This window comes from Arachis ipaensis, chromosome B7, assembly GCF_059453495.1.
Source record: "Arachis ipaensis isolate K30076 ecotype BB chromosome B7, ASM5945349v1, whole genome shotgun sequence".
Lineage (NCBI taxonomy): Eukaryota > Viridiplantae > Streptophyta > Magnoliopsida > Fabales > Fabaceae > Arachis > Arachis ipaensis.
The window spans coordinates 5,968,804-5,985,722 of NC_142442.1; the positions used below are offsets into that span (position 1 = coordinate 5,968,804).

At 38.1% G+C, this 16,919-nt stretch overlaps 3 protein-coding genes across 5 annotated transcripts; 2 read left to right on the forward strand and 1 right to left on the reverse strand.

The window, feature by feature from the left end:
- The first annotated feature begins 1,265 nt into the window (after window positions 1-1,265).
- On the forward strand, window positions 1,266-2,549 carry LOC148550233 (uncharacterized). Its single transcript, XM_088494381.1, has one exon. It carries the CDS (start codon window positions 1,266-1,268, stop codon window positions 2,547-2,549), a length of 1,284 nt encoding a protein of 427 aa, XP_088350507.1.
- A 5,031-nt stretch (window positions 2,550-7,580) lies between these two features.
- Window positions 7,581-10,498, forward strand: CER10 (3-oxo-5-alpha-steroid 4-dehydrogenase family protein). 3 transcript variants are annotated; one of them, XM_016311231.3, is made up of 5 exons: window positions 7,581-7,889; window positions 8,269-8,345; window positions 8,546-8,585; window positions 9,130-9,881; window positions 10,181-10,498. In XM_016311231.3, the coding sequence occupies exons 2-5, from the start codon at window positions 8,277-8,279 to the stop codon at window positions 10,247-10,249; spliced, it is 930 nt and encodes a 309-aa protein (XP_016166717.1). In that variant the 5' UTR covers window positions 7,581-7,889; window positions 8,269-8,276; the 3' UTR covers window positions 10,250-10,498. The 3 variants fall into 3 exon arrangements, with proteins under 3 accessions (XP_016166717.1, XP_016166716.1, XP_016166715.1); XM_016311230.3 differs by having other exon boundaries at window positions 7,601-7,889; window positions 8,255-8,345; XM_016311229.3 differs by having other exon boundaries at window positions 7,702-7,889; window positions 8,243-8,345.
- A 1,152-nt stretch (window positions 10,499-11,650) lies between these two features.
- LOC107609058 (TCP-1/cpn60 chaperonin family protein) lies at window positions 11,651-16,322 on the reverse strand. Its single transcript, XM_016310889.3, has 14 exons — window positions 16,098-16,322; window positions 15,743-16,003; window positions 15,338-15,463; window positions 15,044-15,247; window positions 14,780-14,949; window positions 14,533-14,668; window positions 14,239-14,355; window positions 14,037-14,156; window positions 13,852-13,950; window positions 13,676-13,765; window positions 12,892-12,979; window positions 12,614-12,702; window positions 12,466-12,540; window positions 11,651-12,029 (listed from the first exon to the last, which is right to left on the reverse strand). Exons 1-14 carry the CDS (start codon window positions 16,110-16,112, stop codon window positions 11,928-11,930), a joined length of 1,692 nt encoding a protein of 563 aa, XP_016166375.1. The 5' UTR covers window positions 16,113-16,322; the 3' UTR covers window positions 11,651-11,927.
- Between the last annotated feature and the right edge of the window lie 597 nt (window positions 16,323-16,919).

The following is a 16,919-nucleotide window of genomic DNA, read 5'->3' on the forward strand; positions in this document are numbered from 1 at the left end:
AACTGTCAGTTTACCCCGGATCGTGACCTGTTCAACGAAGGAGGCGGAAGCTCGGACCCGAAAGGGCTCAAGTGGTGAAAGAACAAGTACAAGTGCTCTTAGAAGCCGAATTCATCAAAGAGGTCAAATATCCGGCCTGGCTAGCAAATGTGGTGCTGGTCGAAAAACAAAACGTCAAATGGAGGATGTGCGTCGATTACACCGACCTAAACAAGGCGTGTCCAAAAGACCCTATCCACTTCCAAGCATTGATACTCTAGTAGACTCCAGCTCAGGGTATCGATACTTGTCGTTTATGGATGCATACTCGGGATACAATCAGATCCCGATGTATAAGTTGGATCAAGAAAAAACATCATTCATCACACCCAGAGTAAACTATTGCTATGTGGTCATGTCGTTCGGCTTAAAAAATGCGGGCGTCACATACCAAAGGTTGATGAATAAGGTGTTTACATCTCACCTCGGAGGGCTGATGGAAGTCTATGTAGATGACATGCTAGTAAAAACCAAGAATGAGACCGAACTCTTGGAAGACCTCATACAAGTATTCAACACCATAAGGTTGCATGGGATGAGGTTGAATCCCGCGAAATGCACCTTCGCAATAGAGGCTGGAAAATTTCTAGGGTTTATGCTTACACAAAGGGGAATTGAAGCCAATCCCGACAAATGTAAAGCAGTCCTAAAAATGAAAAAGCCCGACTTGCTTAAAAGAGGTCCAACAGCTAAATGGCCGACTTGCCGCTCTCTCCAGGTTTTTAGTAGGTTCAGCGTTAAGATCCCTACCACTTTTCTCCTTACTAAGAAAAGGATGCAAATTTGAATGGACTCTTGAATGCGAAGAAGCATTTCAGGAATTCAAAAGATTTCTGAGTCAACCTCCCATTCTGACCCGACCTAAAATCGGGAAAGAACTCGTACTTTATTTGTCCGTAGCAGACAAAGCTGTAGCGTCATCTCTGATACGGGAAGACAAGGTCGGGCAGCATCCTGTATACTTCACCAGCAAAGTTCTACAGGGCCCTGAGTTAAGGTATCAAAAACTCGAAAAGTTCGCGTACGCCTTAATAGTAGCCTGTCGAAGGTTACGGCCCTACTTTCAGGCTCACACAATAAGAGTCAGAACGAACCAAGCCATAAAGCAAATCCTTCAAAAGACAGATATTGCGGGTAGAATGGTTCAATGGGCAATAGAGTTATCCGAGTTTGACTTAAAATATGAAACTCAGACAGCAATAAAAGCCCAGTGCCTCACCGACTTCATGGCCGAATATGCAGGAGACCAAGAGGAAGAATCCACCACGTGGGAGTTGTACGTGGACGGATCTTCTAACAAAACAGGAAGTGGAGCAGGCATAATACTGGTGAACGAAGGGGGAACCCAAATAGAAGTCTCCCTCAAGTTTGAATTCCCAGCTTCTAACAACCAGGCAGAACATGAAGCCTTGATCGCAGGACTAAAACTGGCAGAAGAAGTCGGTGCAACAAAAATAGCGATATACAGTGACTCTCAGGTAGTGACCTCTCAGATAAATGGAGAGTACCAGGCTAAAGACCCCAACATGAAGAGGTACTTGGACAAAACCTTGGAACACCTTAGGCGCTTTGCAGAAATCGAAGTTAAGCATATAACTCGGGATCTCAACACCAGAGCAGACGCCCTCTCCAAGCTAGCAGGTACCAAACTAGGGGGAAATAATAGAAGTCTAATCCAAGAAATTCTCCAAGAACCCTCTGTCGCAAAAACAGAGGTCAAACAAGACGTCCTTGAAGTTTCCGGGTTGAACCTCAGGTGGATGAACCCCTTGATCGAATATCTAAAATTCGACATCCTACCCAAAGAGGAAAAAGAAGCCAAGAAAATCTGGAAGGAAGCACAAAACTACACTCTGGTAAGAAATATCCTTTACAAAAGAGGAATATCAACACCATTGTTGAAGTGCGTTCCGACCTCAAGGACGACAGAAGTGTTGGAAGAGGTCCACAGTGGCATCTGCGAAAATCATCTCGGAGCAAGGTCCCTGGCTAAGAAGGTCATCCGAGCCGGATTCTACTGGCCGACCTTGCAGAAAAATGCCACCAAATATGTGAAAAAGTGTCAACCATGCCAAATGCATGCGAACTTCCATGTCGCTCTTCCCGAGGAGCTCATAAGTATAACTTCCCCATGGCCTTTTGCTAAATGGGGATTGGATCTATTAGGACCCTTTCCCCAAGCGATGGGACAAGTAAAATACTTAATTGTGGGAGTGGACTACTTCACAAAGTGGATAGAAGCAGAACCATTAGCCACCATTACCGCTCAGAGAAGTCGAAAATTCCTATACAAAAACATTATCACGAGGTATGGGGTACCACACTCTATTACCACGGATAATGGCACCAAATTCACCGACTCAACCTTCAGAAACCTGGTAGCCAGCATGAAGATCAAACACCAATTCACCTCTGTAGAACATCCACAAGCAAATGGACAAGTCGAGGTAGCTAACAAAGTCATACTGGTAGGGTTAAAGAAAAGGCTGCAAGATGCAAATGGAGCTTAGGCTGAAGAACTCCCCCAAGTATTATGGGCTTATCGGACGACACCTCAGTCTGCCACAGGGAAAACACCTTTCCGACTTGCTTATGGCGTAGAAGCCATGATACCAATTGAAATCAGTGAGCAAAGTTCAAGGGTGAGCCTCTACGATGAGGTGGGAAATATACAGGGGCACAAAGAAGAGCTTGAGCTACTCTCTGAAGTCCGAGAGCAAGCCCAGATAAGAGAAGCAGCATTGAAACAAAGAATGACGATCAGATACAATAAAAAAGTCATTCGACGAAGTTTTACCCCAGACGACCTGGTTTTAATCAAAAACGACATTGGAGTCAACAAATCTGGGGAGGAAAAGCTCGCTGCTAATTGGAAAGGACCATACAAAATTAGTGAAGTCTTAGAAAAAAGCTATTATAAAGTTACCAACTTAAACGGCACCAAGCTACCGAGGTCGTTGCATGCTTGTAATATGAAAAGGTACTATAGTTAAAAATGAACTCCACTCCCTGGTGTACTCTTTTCCTAACTTCATGGTTTTTCTCCCAAAAAAAAAAGATTTTTCCTGAAGGGAGTTTTTAACGAGGCATCAAAGTGGAGGCTAAGGGACTACAAATTTTTAAAAGCCCTTAGTAGCAAGAAAGTACCTTCACAAACAAATAAAGATCTTTTTTTACAATATCTCTTATAAATTCCTTTTTCGCTTTTTACTATTTCTACGAAACGCGCCGACTTAAGCTCGATAAAACGTGAAAATCTCATGAACCGACCTAGATGGTTGTCAGGATAAAACGACAATGTTTAAGTCGGCGTAAAGAGGTTATGAAAGTAGAGCATAAAAACTCGGAAAACGGTCGGCTTACAAGTCGGAAAGCCGAGGAGAAATGAAATACATCACAAAAATAACCTAAGTTACAGGAACCCAATAAATCAAAAATTGAGTATAAGGAATATGAAAAGAGAAGAAGAAAATCAATCGAAGGCATAGGCTGTCCCTGATTTCCACAAACTCAAAATTACTTAGAACGAGAGACAGCCAAGCTAAAAGATTTTCAAGAAAAATATTTTTGAAAGAGTTTTACTCGCAAAAATAAAAGAAAAACATGCGCGTAAAGGTGCCCTAAACCCTTATCCAAAAAAGGGTATTTTTAAATATTTTGTTTATGACCTTAAAAGGCCAAAAAATGTCAAGTAATTACTACTAAAAAAAACAAAATATAAATAGTGTTTAAAAAATAGGGGGGCCCACAGGCCGGACCCCTTATAGCCACAGTCATTTAGGGAAGAGGAAGATCACCACCACCAGTAGAAGGGCCGTCACCACCAGGACCCGGGAGAGAAGTCGGAGCAGCATCAGAAGAAGTCGGAGCATGCTGGTCGGGGACGTCAGAAGGAACCTTCGAAGAACTCGGAATGTCTCCTTGAGGAGGAGACTCTATTATCCTTTGACCTCGGGTCTTCAACTCGGAGTCCATCTCAGGTTGGGGAGGGGAGACGATCGCACCATTTATCACGATCTTGTCAGGATCTAATGGAGAAAGGTCAAAGTCGGGAGCAATAACCCCGACTTGCTCCTTAAAGATCCCCCACGCTTCCTCTGCCCCCTCAGAAATGGAATCCTCCAAGTCCTGATAAGCGTCCCGACACCTAGAGAGATCCTTTTTCAAGTCCAAGTTCTCCGTAAAAAGCCTGATATAATTCTGCTTCGCCTTCTCCTTAAGGCCCTCCGCCATGGCATACTGGCCCATCAGCTTCTTCTCCCTCTCCCGAATCTTATCCTTCTCCTCCTTTAATTTGGTAACCTCCTCCTTCAACTTCTTTTCCTCTTCCTGATATAAAGAAATCCTCCCCTCGAGTTCCTCAACTCTTAGGGTGGAACCCAAGGAACTAAGGGGAGTATGTTCAAAAATATCCAAGAGCTTAGTACAAACCCCAGCCGCCCGAACGCTTCCCTGAACTATAAGATTTAGATGGTTCCGAATCATAGCATCATCCATACTAATAGTTGAATGAGGAAAAAGATGGGTTCGGACAAACTGAAGACCATCAAATGCAACCCCGGAAGAAGAACCAAAAGTCTTCCGTTTCTTCTTCTCGGGTTCAGGGGAAGGTCGGGGCGGAGGGGGAGGAGAAGGAAGAGAGGAAGTAGAGGAAGAGGATACCATAATGGGACGGGAGGAAGTCCCTAAATTATGAGGAGGAGGAGGAGGGGGAAGGTCGCCAGTGGCCCTTGCAGCATCCACCCGCGCCCGAGACCTTTTCTTGGCATCTTGGACTTTTTGGTAGGAGGAGGCAGAAGCTTTCTTCACCATTTCTGAAAATAAAGAAGACAAAAAAAATTAAGAAGTCGAAAGAAGTTACAACAAGTCAGAATAATCAGAAAACAATCATATCCACCTATTTGGGCCCGAACAAAACTCGGAGACCCTTGAAGAAATCTCTTTGTATCCAAATAAGGGGCCCTCTCCTAAACTTCTCGGAGGAACCCCACGACAGCTTCTTCGACTTCATCCAGATCATCTAGACCATACTTCTCTATAGGAGAAGCCTCCAGCCAGTATAAAGGAAAGCGGAAAATAGAATTTTCATCCAAGAAAAAAGGGGTGGTGACTCTCTACAGCTTGAACTTTAAAAAAGAAATTTTTGAAATCATGGAAAGATTCGTCAAAAAGGTTGAACTCTCCGACCTTGAATAGCTCGAAAAGACACCCACTGTTGTTTATTGTTTTGCCCACTAAAGGGCTTGGTCATGTGGAAAAGATAAAAGAAAATCCTCAAAGAGGTCGAAAAATCCAAAGCCTGGCTAATAAGTTGGTAAACCTTCAGGAAACCCCAAGAGTTAGGATGAAGTTGAGTAGGAGCGACACGACAATGGTGCAGAACAGAAATCTCAAAAGAGGAAAAAGGCAGAAAAACTCCCAGACGAATAAAGAGACTCTCATACATAAAAAAGAAATGATGGTCTTCATCAGAAGCCCTTCCAAAACAAACCCGGTCTTCCGGACCCGGGGCAACCAGTTCGTATTTTGGCTCATCCTCATCAGAAGCACAAATTCTATGATGCGTGCGAAGGTCAGCGATGTAGTCAGTATCTACAAAAGGTTCTTCCCCTAGAACCGTGACATCCACCCACTGAGCAAGGGACTCTACAGAAAATATCTTTCCCTAAATAAAAAGGATAGTGAAACCTACAAAGAAAAAAGAAAAAAGGATAAAAAACATGGTGTCTAAAGGGGCCTGGGTCAGATCCTCAGACAAAGCCGCTAAGCCTACGGTCAACACTTCTCTCAAAGTAAAAACATGCAGATAAAAAGCATTTGTAAATAAGAGAGAAGATAGAAGGACTAACCTTTGTTTAAGAGAAGGAAGAGGCAATAGTGGCTCAGAGAGAGGAGGAGTCCCTTCGAACAGAAGTTTCTTTCGAGTAGAGAAGGCAAATGCGAAGGTTTTCAGAAACGAAACAAAGAAAGAGAGGGAAAGTATTTATAAATACGTTAGGGGAATAATGGTAAAAAAGGAGGCCGTCATTAAAGAGGTGCACCGTTACCAATGTAACTGATCCTCGCGTGTGAATACGTAAATTCCTAACAGACGCGACGTTTGATTGGACGCGACTATTGAGAAATTTTAAAACACGTCGATTCTGAAAAATCACATCGGTTCCTCATCAGGTCGGCGACGAACCCGAGTTAAAATACTCGACCCCAACTCCTAAAGGAGATTTGGGCTCGAGTAGGGGCACTGTTCATACCCTGACCCAAAGTTATGACCCAGGTCCAAATGAGAAGCCCAATCTAAATGATTGACCCTCTCTCTACACCGACCTTCCCTCAAGAAGTCGGTTCTTACCACGACTTGCTCCAAAGAAGTCGGAGACGAAGATTAGCTGGCAGATAACACTCATTTAAATGGGTAACTGCCCCTAAAATCTCTCAACCCACTTCCAGGAGTCATATCCTAACTTCCCTAAGATAAAGGGACGGTTATTCCTCCTTAAAAGGTGGAACTATTCCACTACTCCAACGGTGGTTATTGGTTCACCACTATAAATACACTGACAACCCTCAGGTATCACTAAGTTCCAATATTCTCTAAACTTGCTTAGACCCCTGCTGACTTAGGCATCGGAGTGTCTTTACAGGTTCCACCCCCCATTGTCTCACACGAACAAGTCGAACGGAGGCCCAAAGACGTAAATCCGCTCAGAGGCTTCCTTCCTCAGACGAGTGGGCCAACCTAACGAGTCCAGCCCATTAATCTCCGGTTATCTATCGTAACAGTTGCCATTGTTAAATATGGCTTATTTTTTTAATTTATAATTAAAAAAATTCTTGAAGAAACCCTACTTGTTGTTTGTATAGTTTTGTGTACTCCTATATACTATTTGTAGATCTATATACTATTTGGAGAGGATGATAATGAATTAAAATGGATTTAAAATGCGGGATCCAAAAAAAATTAAAGGGAGTTCGCAGGAGTAAGGCGAACTCTATAATTTTTATAGAGTTCGCCAGAGGTACGGCGAACTTGCTCTAAAAAAATTGTATTTGGAGAATTAAAGTTCAAGAACAGTGTTTGAAAAAATATGAATTTTTTTTATTTTATTTCTGAAAAAAATCCTCATAGATACTCCTATAAAATATCACTCCATAAATATTAAATAATTCGCACTCCAGTTTTAAGTTTTATTGGTCAAGGTAATTTGCATTTGTTTAATATTTTGTTCACTCAAAAAATGATAACAATGTAATATAAACATAGACACAAGTCGTTTATGTATTCTATTTTTGTATTAAAAAAAATCATTAAGCACAATATCAAAAACTTGTTAAATATCTCTTATTGTTAAATTTAAATTTGAAATTCTAAATAATATTAAAAAGGTAATTTATTTTATAATAAAAAATAATTAATATTAGCTAATTAAAAATTAATCTGTTAATTATTATATTTTTAAATGTTCAGATATTATATTTCTAACTAAATTGGTAACATCTACCAAAAAAAACACATAAATAAATAAAAAAAATTTAAATTGGCAAGGGTAGGGTAAGGTATGGTATGGTATAATGTAGTTGATCAACTGAAAGAGGTAGTTCTCCTACCCCAACTGTACCCAATTAATATATAACATGCATTCAACCGCAATTTCTAACATCTCCATTCCATCACCACACCAATTAACAACTTTCATTTATTCTTCTTCCTTACACCTTAAAATTACTTGTTATTATTATCATTATAAAAATTCCAAATTTTCAAACCCCATTTTCCTCACTCTTTTTTTGTGTGTGTAACTAGCTAACAAACAAAACACACACACACTCTCTCTCTCTCTTCCCAAATCCAGGTAATACTCTCTTCTCGCCATTGATTTTGCATGCCTCTCTTCTTCGTCAATTTTCACTGAGGAAACTCTTCTTATGTATCTTAAATTTATTTCCTTTTTTTATTTTTTGGGCACTAACTCTGCTAAACTGTGCCGTCTCTGTTTGTGCGTTCTTTGGAATCATCGAATTCTTTCTTCGTTGAAGTTCGAATCTTTTTGCTAGTTCCTGCAACCCCATTTTACTTTTTCTCAAAAAAAGTTGCGAATTTTTTCCATTTCCTGCTTCAAAATTGTATGATTTTGAAATTCGGAACTTTCGTGTGATATCGGGTTTTTGGATCTTAAATATAATCCTTCGATTTTGTTGCTGACAGTGTTTATTGAAGTCGGTTTGTCTCAGTTTCAAGGATGAAGGTCACTTTGGTTTCTCGGAGCGGAAGAGAGATTGTGAAAGGTGGCATTGAGCTCAATGATTCTGTATGTCTCTATTCTCTTCTTCTTCATATTGTTTTTTTTTATTATTATTATTTTTAGTTCACTGGTAGTTTTAATTTATGATTTTGATATCCCTAATTTTTCACAAACCAAACTTCCGAATTTTGTGCATCTTTGTTAATTGAGAGCTTTGTCTTAGACAGTTATAATTTATGGTTTATTCCATTGTTTCTTTGACACAGGCTACTGTAGCAGATCTTCAACGTGAAATTCACAAACGAAGTGAGTGAGTTTGTGCGTTTCTGCACTATTTTTTGTGTATAATTTTCATTTTAGAGATAATATAATATCACAGTTATTTATCTGGGCTAGATTAATGAAAATGTCTGATAGATATTACTAGATATATTGTAAGCTTCTCCATTATGGCCTTATTGGTTTATGCAAAATTTCTGTGCTTACTATTTAGTGTTTAATAAGGTATTCATTTGTTGAAATTCCTTTGATCTTTTAATTTGTAAATAAAGCATGAATTAATCTTTTTTCACACTGTAAAATGAACTTGAAGTTTTAGTACCACCTGTTAGATTCACAAGTCTTTCTTCAGTAGTTTCTTACATGAATCTAGTCTTTTGCTATATTGTTGAACTTGAAACTTTTGGAAACTTTCGACTAATGAAATTCAACCTAAATCTTGTTAGGTAGGTGAACTAGAAGAATTGTTTTTCATAATTTAATTCACTACACTTGAAATGATAAAAATGCTTATATAGCCAGCATTGAGTTTTATAGATCATTAACATGATTGTAAATTTCACTTTAACAGCTAAGAAGTATCCTGAAAGGCAGCGCTTGACACTTCCGGTCTCAGCAGGATCAAGGGAAAGGCCCGTTGTCCTTAATTCCAAGAAGAGTCTAAAAGAATATACAGATGGAAATTCAGGAGCCTTAACTGTAGTATTCAAGGACTTAGGCCCTCAAGTTTCTTACCGCACACTCTTTTTCTTTGAGTACCTGGGACCTTTGCTTCTCTATCCAGTCTTCTATTATTTCCCTGTCTACCAATTTTTCGGGTACAAAGGTGAACGTGTCATCCACCCTGTGCAGACATATGCCTTGTACTATTGGTGTTTCCACTATGCCAAACGTATTTTCGAGACATTTTTCATCCATCGCTTCAGCCATGCTACTTCTCCTCTTTCCAATGTGTTCCGCAACTGCGCATATTACTGGACCTTTGGGTCTTACATTGCTTACTATGTGAACCATCCAAATTATACCCCAGTAAGCGACCTCCAAATGAAGATTGGGTTTGGGTTTGGCATAGTGATGCAAATTTCAAATTTCTATTGCCACATTATACTTAGGAGTCTTCGCAAACCTGAGGGGGACGGTGGATACCAAATCCCTCGCGGATTTCTCTTCAATATTGTTACCTGTGCAAATTATACCACAGAAATCTATCAGTGGTTGGGTTTCAACATTGCAACACAAACTGTTGCAGGTTATATTTTTCTTCTTGTTGCTACTTTGATCATGTCCAACTGGGCTTTTGCAAAGCACAGGCGTTTGAGGAAGGTATGTTTCGTTTCCCTCTCTAGTTTGCAGTTATTTAACTATATTTAAGTAAATAAAAAACAATTATAAGTTTGCTAAACTGTCAGATTTTAGAGTTTTGAAAGATTTGATTCCAATAAGATGTTAAACATGTTGATTGAAATCTGCTACTTATAAGAGTCTTATCTGTTCTTGGCTATCTGAATTTAGTTCTTTTATGGCTATTGTTTGTGGTGGATCAAATGTGATATAAACGATTAGCTTATGATACCCTTTTAGAAATTTTTAATTGATGAATGTTTCATTGTTGGTGTTTGCAGTTATTCGATGGAAAGGAAGGCCGACCCAAGTATCCTCGTCGATGGATAATATTGCCGCCATTCCTGTAGACAAGTTACCACTTGCTGGTAGGATTCAGAGACTTAGATTGTAGTATGATGAAGTTTTTAGTGAATCCTTGAGAAATTGTCTTTCAATTCTTAGAATGTTTTAGACTATAAATTTTATTCCCAAAAAACGTTGATGTTAGTATGTTGCAGAAAAATCTGCAATATCATTTTAAGATTATACTACTGGGAATAACCGTTCCTTTAGAATATGCATCTTGTGTTGATCAATTTGATGTTTGTGTTTTGTTTTGGGGTTGGTTTGTTACTTTTAATCTTTACTTGGTCCAATGTTATTATGTTGGAAACTTGCAGTCGTCTTTACGTGAAGTTGTTAGTTGAGAACTATTAGATGATTTGACATGTTTGACTAAATTGTTATTTAACAATTTTCAACTAGCAACTTCATATAAAAACAATTGCATGGAAATTTTTTCCTATTATTATTCATCAGTTTGGAAAATGATCGTTTAATATTCCACTGTCTTACACCCCCACAATACCGAGGCTTAAAATCTACCACACCATGTAATGTTACTTATTTTTGTGCTTTTTATTTGTTGCTTGAAAAAGTTCTCCAGCTATTCATTAAAGGCATTTTATTAAGGAGTGTCATACTTTTTAAGGTAATTTGCTAATTAAGTTAATTTTTTTAGTAAAATTATATAAAACATACGTTTAAAATTTATTCATTTATTTGTTACTTCTAATCACAGATCATTTTCTAAGATGCGTTACATTTTTTTTATTTTCTGAAGTGCATTAACATTTGTTCCAATTCTCCTTATTTTATACTATAATTCATCAAAATATTGAGTTTTTACTTGTTATTGCTCTTGTCCGAACCTTGGACCAGGTTTATGTGCAATTAGAGTTTTAAACATATTGCTGGTTAACTAGGATAATATAAAGCCACTAACCTTTACATAAATTCCATTAACCTTTTGAAAGTGCAGATACGGATACACAGTGCTACTTGGATTGTTGTATCTACACTAGTTATGTTGTAAGGGTTTCTCAAAATCATATTTAACAGAATCCAAAAGTCCAAGTATAATGCCTTAATCTTATAGGATGTGGCAGACATTTTATCATATGTTAGTAACCTTTAGCCATGGATTTTATGCGACTAATAGCTTGTTCTCCAGTCATTATCGAGGATTAAAAACATTTTGTTTCTCATATATAGATGGAAATGATCCAATACACATGAAATTCGTTCTTGTTTATGTTCGCGAAAATATTTCTCACATGTCTTCAACTTTTCTTCTAACTAAAGCTTTGATAAGGAACAATAAACTTCCAATACCTATTCTTACTAATTTGTGGCTGCCACAAGCCTACAACCCAGTTTTAAACATTATAAAAAAATTATAAAATAAAATAAACAAAAACTGTAAAAAATAAGATGCAAAATTAACTACCATCCCAGTCGTCCAGCGTATAAAATGAGTAAATGTCGTAACGACAAAATTCTTGAAAATTGTTACCATCAAATCCCACTCTGATGATGATCCCATATACCGCATTACAATTTTATATCATCATTTGTAGATCCAAAAATAAGGCATGCTTCTAGCAGTATCAACTAGCAGATATAAATATGCACTGGCCTTCCATGTATTAGACAAACATACAAATGAACTAAGATAAAAGCCAACCCATTATGCCACATTTCTCATCATCTTCGCATTCCTCGTCCACGGCCACGGCCGCGGAAGGCACCTCCACGACCTCTACCACCCATAGCACTTGCGGCAGCATCTCCTTGTGCACTCTCAGACTACACATGTTGAGCAGACGAGACATTCAAAACCAAACACAAATTTCTCCTACTGATATACCGTGAAATTATAAATATATTCACTATACTATTTTTTACATGGCTCAAATCATGAACATGAAACGGACTATGAAGTGATTTTAATTGCAAACAACAAAACTAGTGATGAATTGATAATAGCTATCAAAGGAATTGGCTGGCAGTGACACTATAAATTATTATATGGGAAGTTAGGTATATCAAAAATCCAAGTCCAAGGCAGTATGCAATTACTAGCTGCTTAAAGAGCATGTGTTTCGAGCTTTTTGAAACTAATGGTGGAGACGAAATAAGTCGATAGGAGAATAGTGTCATCAATGGTTCTAGCGAAATATAATACATGAAACAAAAATTAAAAGATGGAGAAATATAATTGTAGAACTAGTCAGAAATTCACCTTGGGGTTTTTAACTGTTTCATCCACACTTAGTATTAAGCATGCGGCTTCTGTAGCAGCATTTATAGCATTAATCTGCAAAATTGTTGATTAGATTAAACACCACTGACATCAACATTAAAATAAGAGTATAAAGTCAGGCAGATACCTTGACAATTGCAGGCTCCCAGACAAAGTTAGTAAATGAGTTAGCAATTCCACCAGTGCTTATATCCACTCCATATGGTGCTCCCTCACCTGTAACAATCAGGAAATGATAACATTAGCCATTAACGTAGCCAAGAATGTTTATTATGCAAATGATCTTAATTATCCATGAGTATCAAACAAGCAAAATTTTAGTACAACACAAGCATCATGCATAAAAGAAATTGTGTGTTTAAGACATTGCAGAAAAGCATGCATATTGGAGGAATTGCAACCAACCAGATGGAAGTGCATGTTTCTGTCTTAGTTTGTTCAGCACATCAGTCGCATCAAACCCAGCATTGTCACATAATTGTCTGGGTATAACCTGAAAATTACACCATAACTCTAAGCATCAAAATTAAAAAAAATATAACATAAAATAAGAAGGGAAAACCAGAAGAGGGGGGGAGGAAAAACAAAAGCCTTCATGTCTCACTTCTTACACTACATAATCTAGCATGCCTATTACAATATGTATTTATTGACGCAATTTCAAGATAAGGTCATTCTAACGTGAATTCAACTACCAGACTACTTGAATTGATAATGCTTTCTTCCCAGCTTCCAACATTTAGAACAGAAATTAAAGTCTCAGATGCAACGAGTACTTCTAAAAGACTCGGAAAAAAGAATAATACTAAGAAAAAGTTAGGATAGTCACAACATTTAAAAAAATGCAAAAGAGGAGCCTTTTGTTCACACCCCAAATATAATAGCAAGGCATAATCTTCAGTGAAAATACTAATTCATTTTGAACATGACAATGCTGGAACTTATAAATTATTACATACAACATTTTGTATCACTGAAGTTTGACTAAAGAAATATATACATAATAAAGAAAAGTAGTACTCATTGCTTTGCATCATTTTACAACTTAAGACATTAAACAAAGAAGCTTTTGACGGAAAGTTATCAAAGCACCCATTACTCAGCGTTGAATGACTTACAACAGAATAATAGCATAACACATAATACACCACAACCATAGCCATCATACTCAAATTCCAGAGACACTTACCTCTAGAGCTTTTGCATATGAGTTAATGAAAAGCTGAGACTTTCCTGCTATTGTCCGTGCATGTTGCCTAAGGTATCGACTTATCTCCATCTGTCAACATGAACCACATATTAACATCCACATCAATCAATTAATAATTCATCAAGATATCAAACTTATAAATTTTGGACACGTACATCTATAGCACCTCCGCCAGCAACTACAGTTGAGTTTTTCAAAGCCCTCCGAACAATCATGATTGCATCATGCAAACTTCGCTCTGCTTCCTCTATGAACTGTAAGAGAATCAATTATAAATCCAAGAAATGATAGATCTATATAGAAAGACATATAGACAGGCAGTGCACAACCACTAACCCACCTGATCAGCTCCTCCACGAAGAACTATGGTTGCTGTTTGTCCAGATGGACATCCACTGAATATGTTGAACCTTTCATTTCCAACCTGCTTCTCCTCAAAAACGTCACAAGTTCCAAGTACCTTCATGCAAACAAATCACAAGAATTTTAGCAAATAATATACTACAAAACACAAAGATCAATCCCAAAAAATAATGCACAACCTCATCAATGATGTTATTGACAGATGTTTGTACAGTTCCACCAGTTGCAGCAGCGACCCTTTTTAAATCTTCTTCTGCTACACGACCAGCACAGAAAATGTCTCGATCTGCGAAATACTGTTAAAATAGGACAAATAATAAATGTTTCTGGAAGTTGTTAAGAAAGCAAGTAAAAAAGAAGCATGCAACATAAGTCGCAATTTGGAAAGGTTTAATGATTTCTGTGTGCCTGAAAGGACAAAGAATATGGAATAAAGTAAGATAAGACTTGACCAAAATTGGAGAATTAAAAACCTGTGTAGCAAGATCACCAATTGCCAATCGTGAAAGAACTACTTTTGCACCACTGTTGACACATTTATCCAATTTGTCATAAATAATATTCCATTCGGCGTCAACAATTGATTGATATTGTGATGGATCAGATAATCTGTAAAGAAAACGAGAAATAGAGGGGAATCCATTTAAGCAGTTAATCTTTCAATAGAATCTCAGTAGTATCAATAAATAAAAAACCAGATAAAATTTCAAATATAGCCACCTGATTTCAGCATTTTCTTTCTCTGATTTTAGCTCCAATTCAACGTTTAGCAGTAGTATCTTTGGATTGAGAAACTTCTTTGGCTGTTGCTCAAACCCGGCATATGAAAATGTCTTTTTGAAGGCAACACCATTTACTAGAAATGAGTCCCGCATGTTACCACCGGGAACCTGTAAATTAAACACCAAATTGATTTACAAAGCACAACCCTAGAACAACACCATATCTGCAACACAATGGTGCAAAAACAATCAATGCACATACCTTCTTGATACCAATCATGTTCAATCTGTCATCATTTCCAATTGCAATAACAGCATCCACAACCATCGATGCAAAGAATTCTTTCTCTCCACCAATAAGTTTTGAAGAGAGCGTGGTAGAAGCACACTTTGCAAGCAAGCTTTTCTTCTCTTCCAAACTTTTACCCTCTATGCTAACCGCCAGCTCTTTAATCTTCTCAATCGCCTAAACCAACAATCAATCACAAATGAGAATCTCACACAAGGCCACAAATCAAGGCACAATCTCAACTACAGAAGAACCAAATTTCAATACCAATGTGCATGCAGTCCTATAGCTCCTAATCAAATTCTGAGAGTGAACACCGTCTTCGATGAAGGGCTTGGCCTCCTTCAAAAACTCAGCAGCAAGCAAAACCACAGTGGTGGTTCCATCACCAACCTGCAAATTAACAACAATGGTGGCCATTCAGTTATAACTGTTACCAATTGACTAGCAAGTTAGTTAGTTTCCTCCTTCCATCATCATTTCTAAATTAGTTAGTTTACTAATATTCTAGCATTTCTAAACCCGAAATGGAAAGAACCAATTCAATCATTCTCCATTCTCCAATTACATTAACAATGACACACATCAGAAGCAAAAACAATTAAAAAAATGCAGGTCCAGAAGATGGATCTGAGCTGAGGTGAGCGAGTGAGTGAGTTGAGAATGATGTACCTCGGAGTCCTGTGACTTGGCGATATCGACGAGGATCTTGGCGGCAGGGTGGACGATGTCAAGAAGCTTCATGATGGTGGCGCCGTCGTTGGAGATGGTGACGGATCCCTTGTCGTCGTGAATGAGCTTGTCCATGCCGCGTGGGCCGAGGGTGGACCTGACGACGTCGGCGACGGCGGTGCAGGCGTTGATGTTGCTGACTAGCTGAGCCTTCCCCTGAGACGTGTCCGTACCTTCCTTCAGCAGTATGATCTGCGGTTGCTGCAAACACAGAGAGAGAGAACACACCACACATTTCTTCAATCTAACTGCACTTACACAGAGAAACATAAACAGAGAGAGAGAGAAAACGTACCAGCATAGCTGCCATGGTTGCGAGAGAGAGAGAGAGAACTAGGGTTTAAGTTGGAAGTTAAACGAGAGTAGGAGGGTGAAGTTTCTGGTTGGTTCGTTCTGTTGCACAGGGAAAGTGAGAGTGAGTAAGTCACTAATGACGCTGAGTCCGATTCACAGTCACCTTTTGGGCCTTTCACCCTCACGGCCTGTTTATATTTTTTTCCCACCCCAAAAGGATTAATATTCACCTTGCTTTCAGAACCAAAAAAAAATATTCACCTTGTTTTGTTAATCACCAGTCTAAATAAACATGCAGCATAGAGCATAGACTACTCTAAAAAAAAAAAAAAAAATAGAGCATAGACTACAGAGTCCCAAAAAGAAGAAAGATATAGTATACCAGAATATAAAGGAAACAAATTTTAAAAATAAGACATGCTCCGTCACAATGTATTATATTATGTAAAAATTTTCAATCAATTCAATAGATGCAAAGTTAACATTCACGGTAAAAGCTCAAAATAAAGCCAAACTCTCTTCCATAGGTAATAACTAATTTCTTATGGGTTAAACCAACCACTTTTCCTTTTCCATGTGAGAGAGAGAGAGGAGTGTATCTCACAATGATGTGAGAAGAGATGAGTTTTACGCTGGTATGGTTTAAACAATTCGGACCCTTCGATTTGTTTTATTTTTTAAACCAACAATCAGAAATTGGATGGTTCGATTTGTGATTTTGAAAATAAAAAAAATTTTAATGTTAAAATCGAACCGTCCGATTTTTATTTTAAAAAATAAAAAAATACAAAATACAAAACGAACCTTCCGGTTTGTAGTTTAT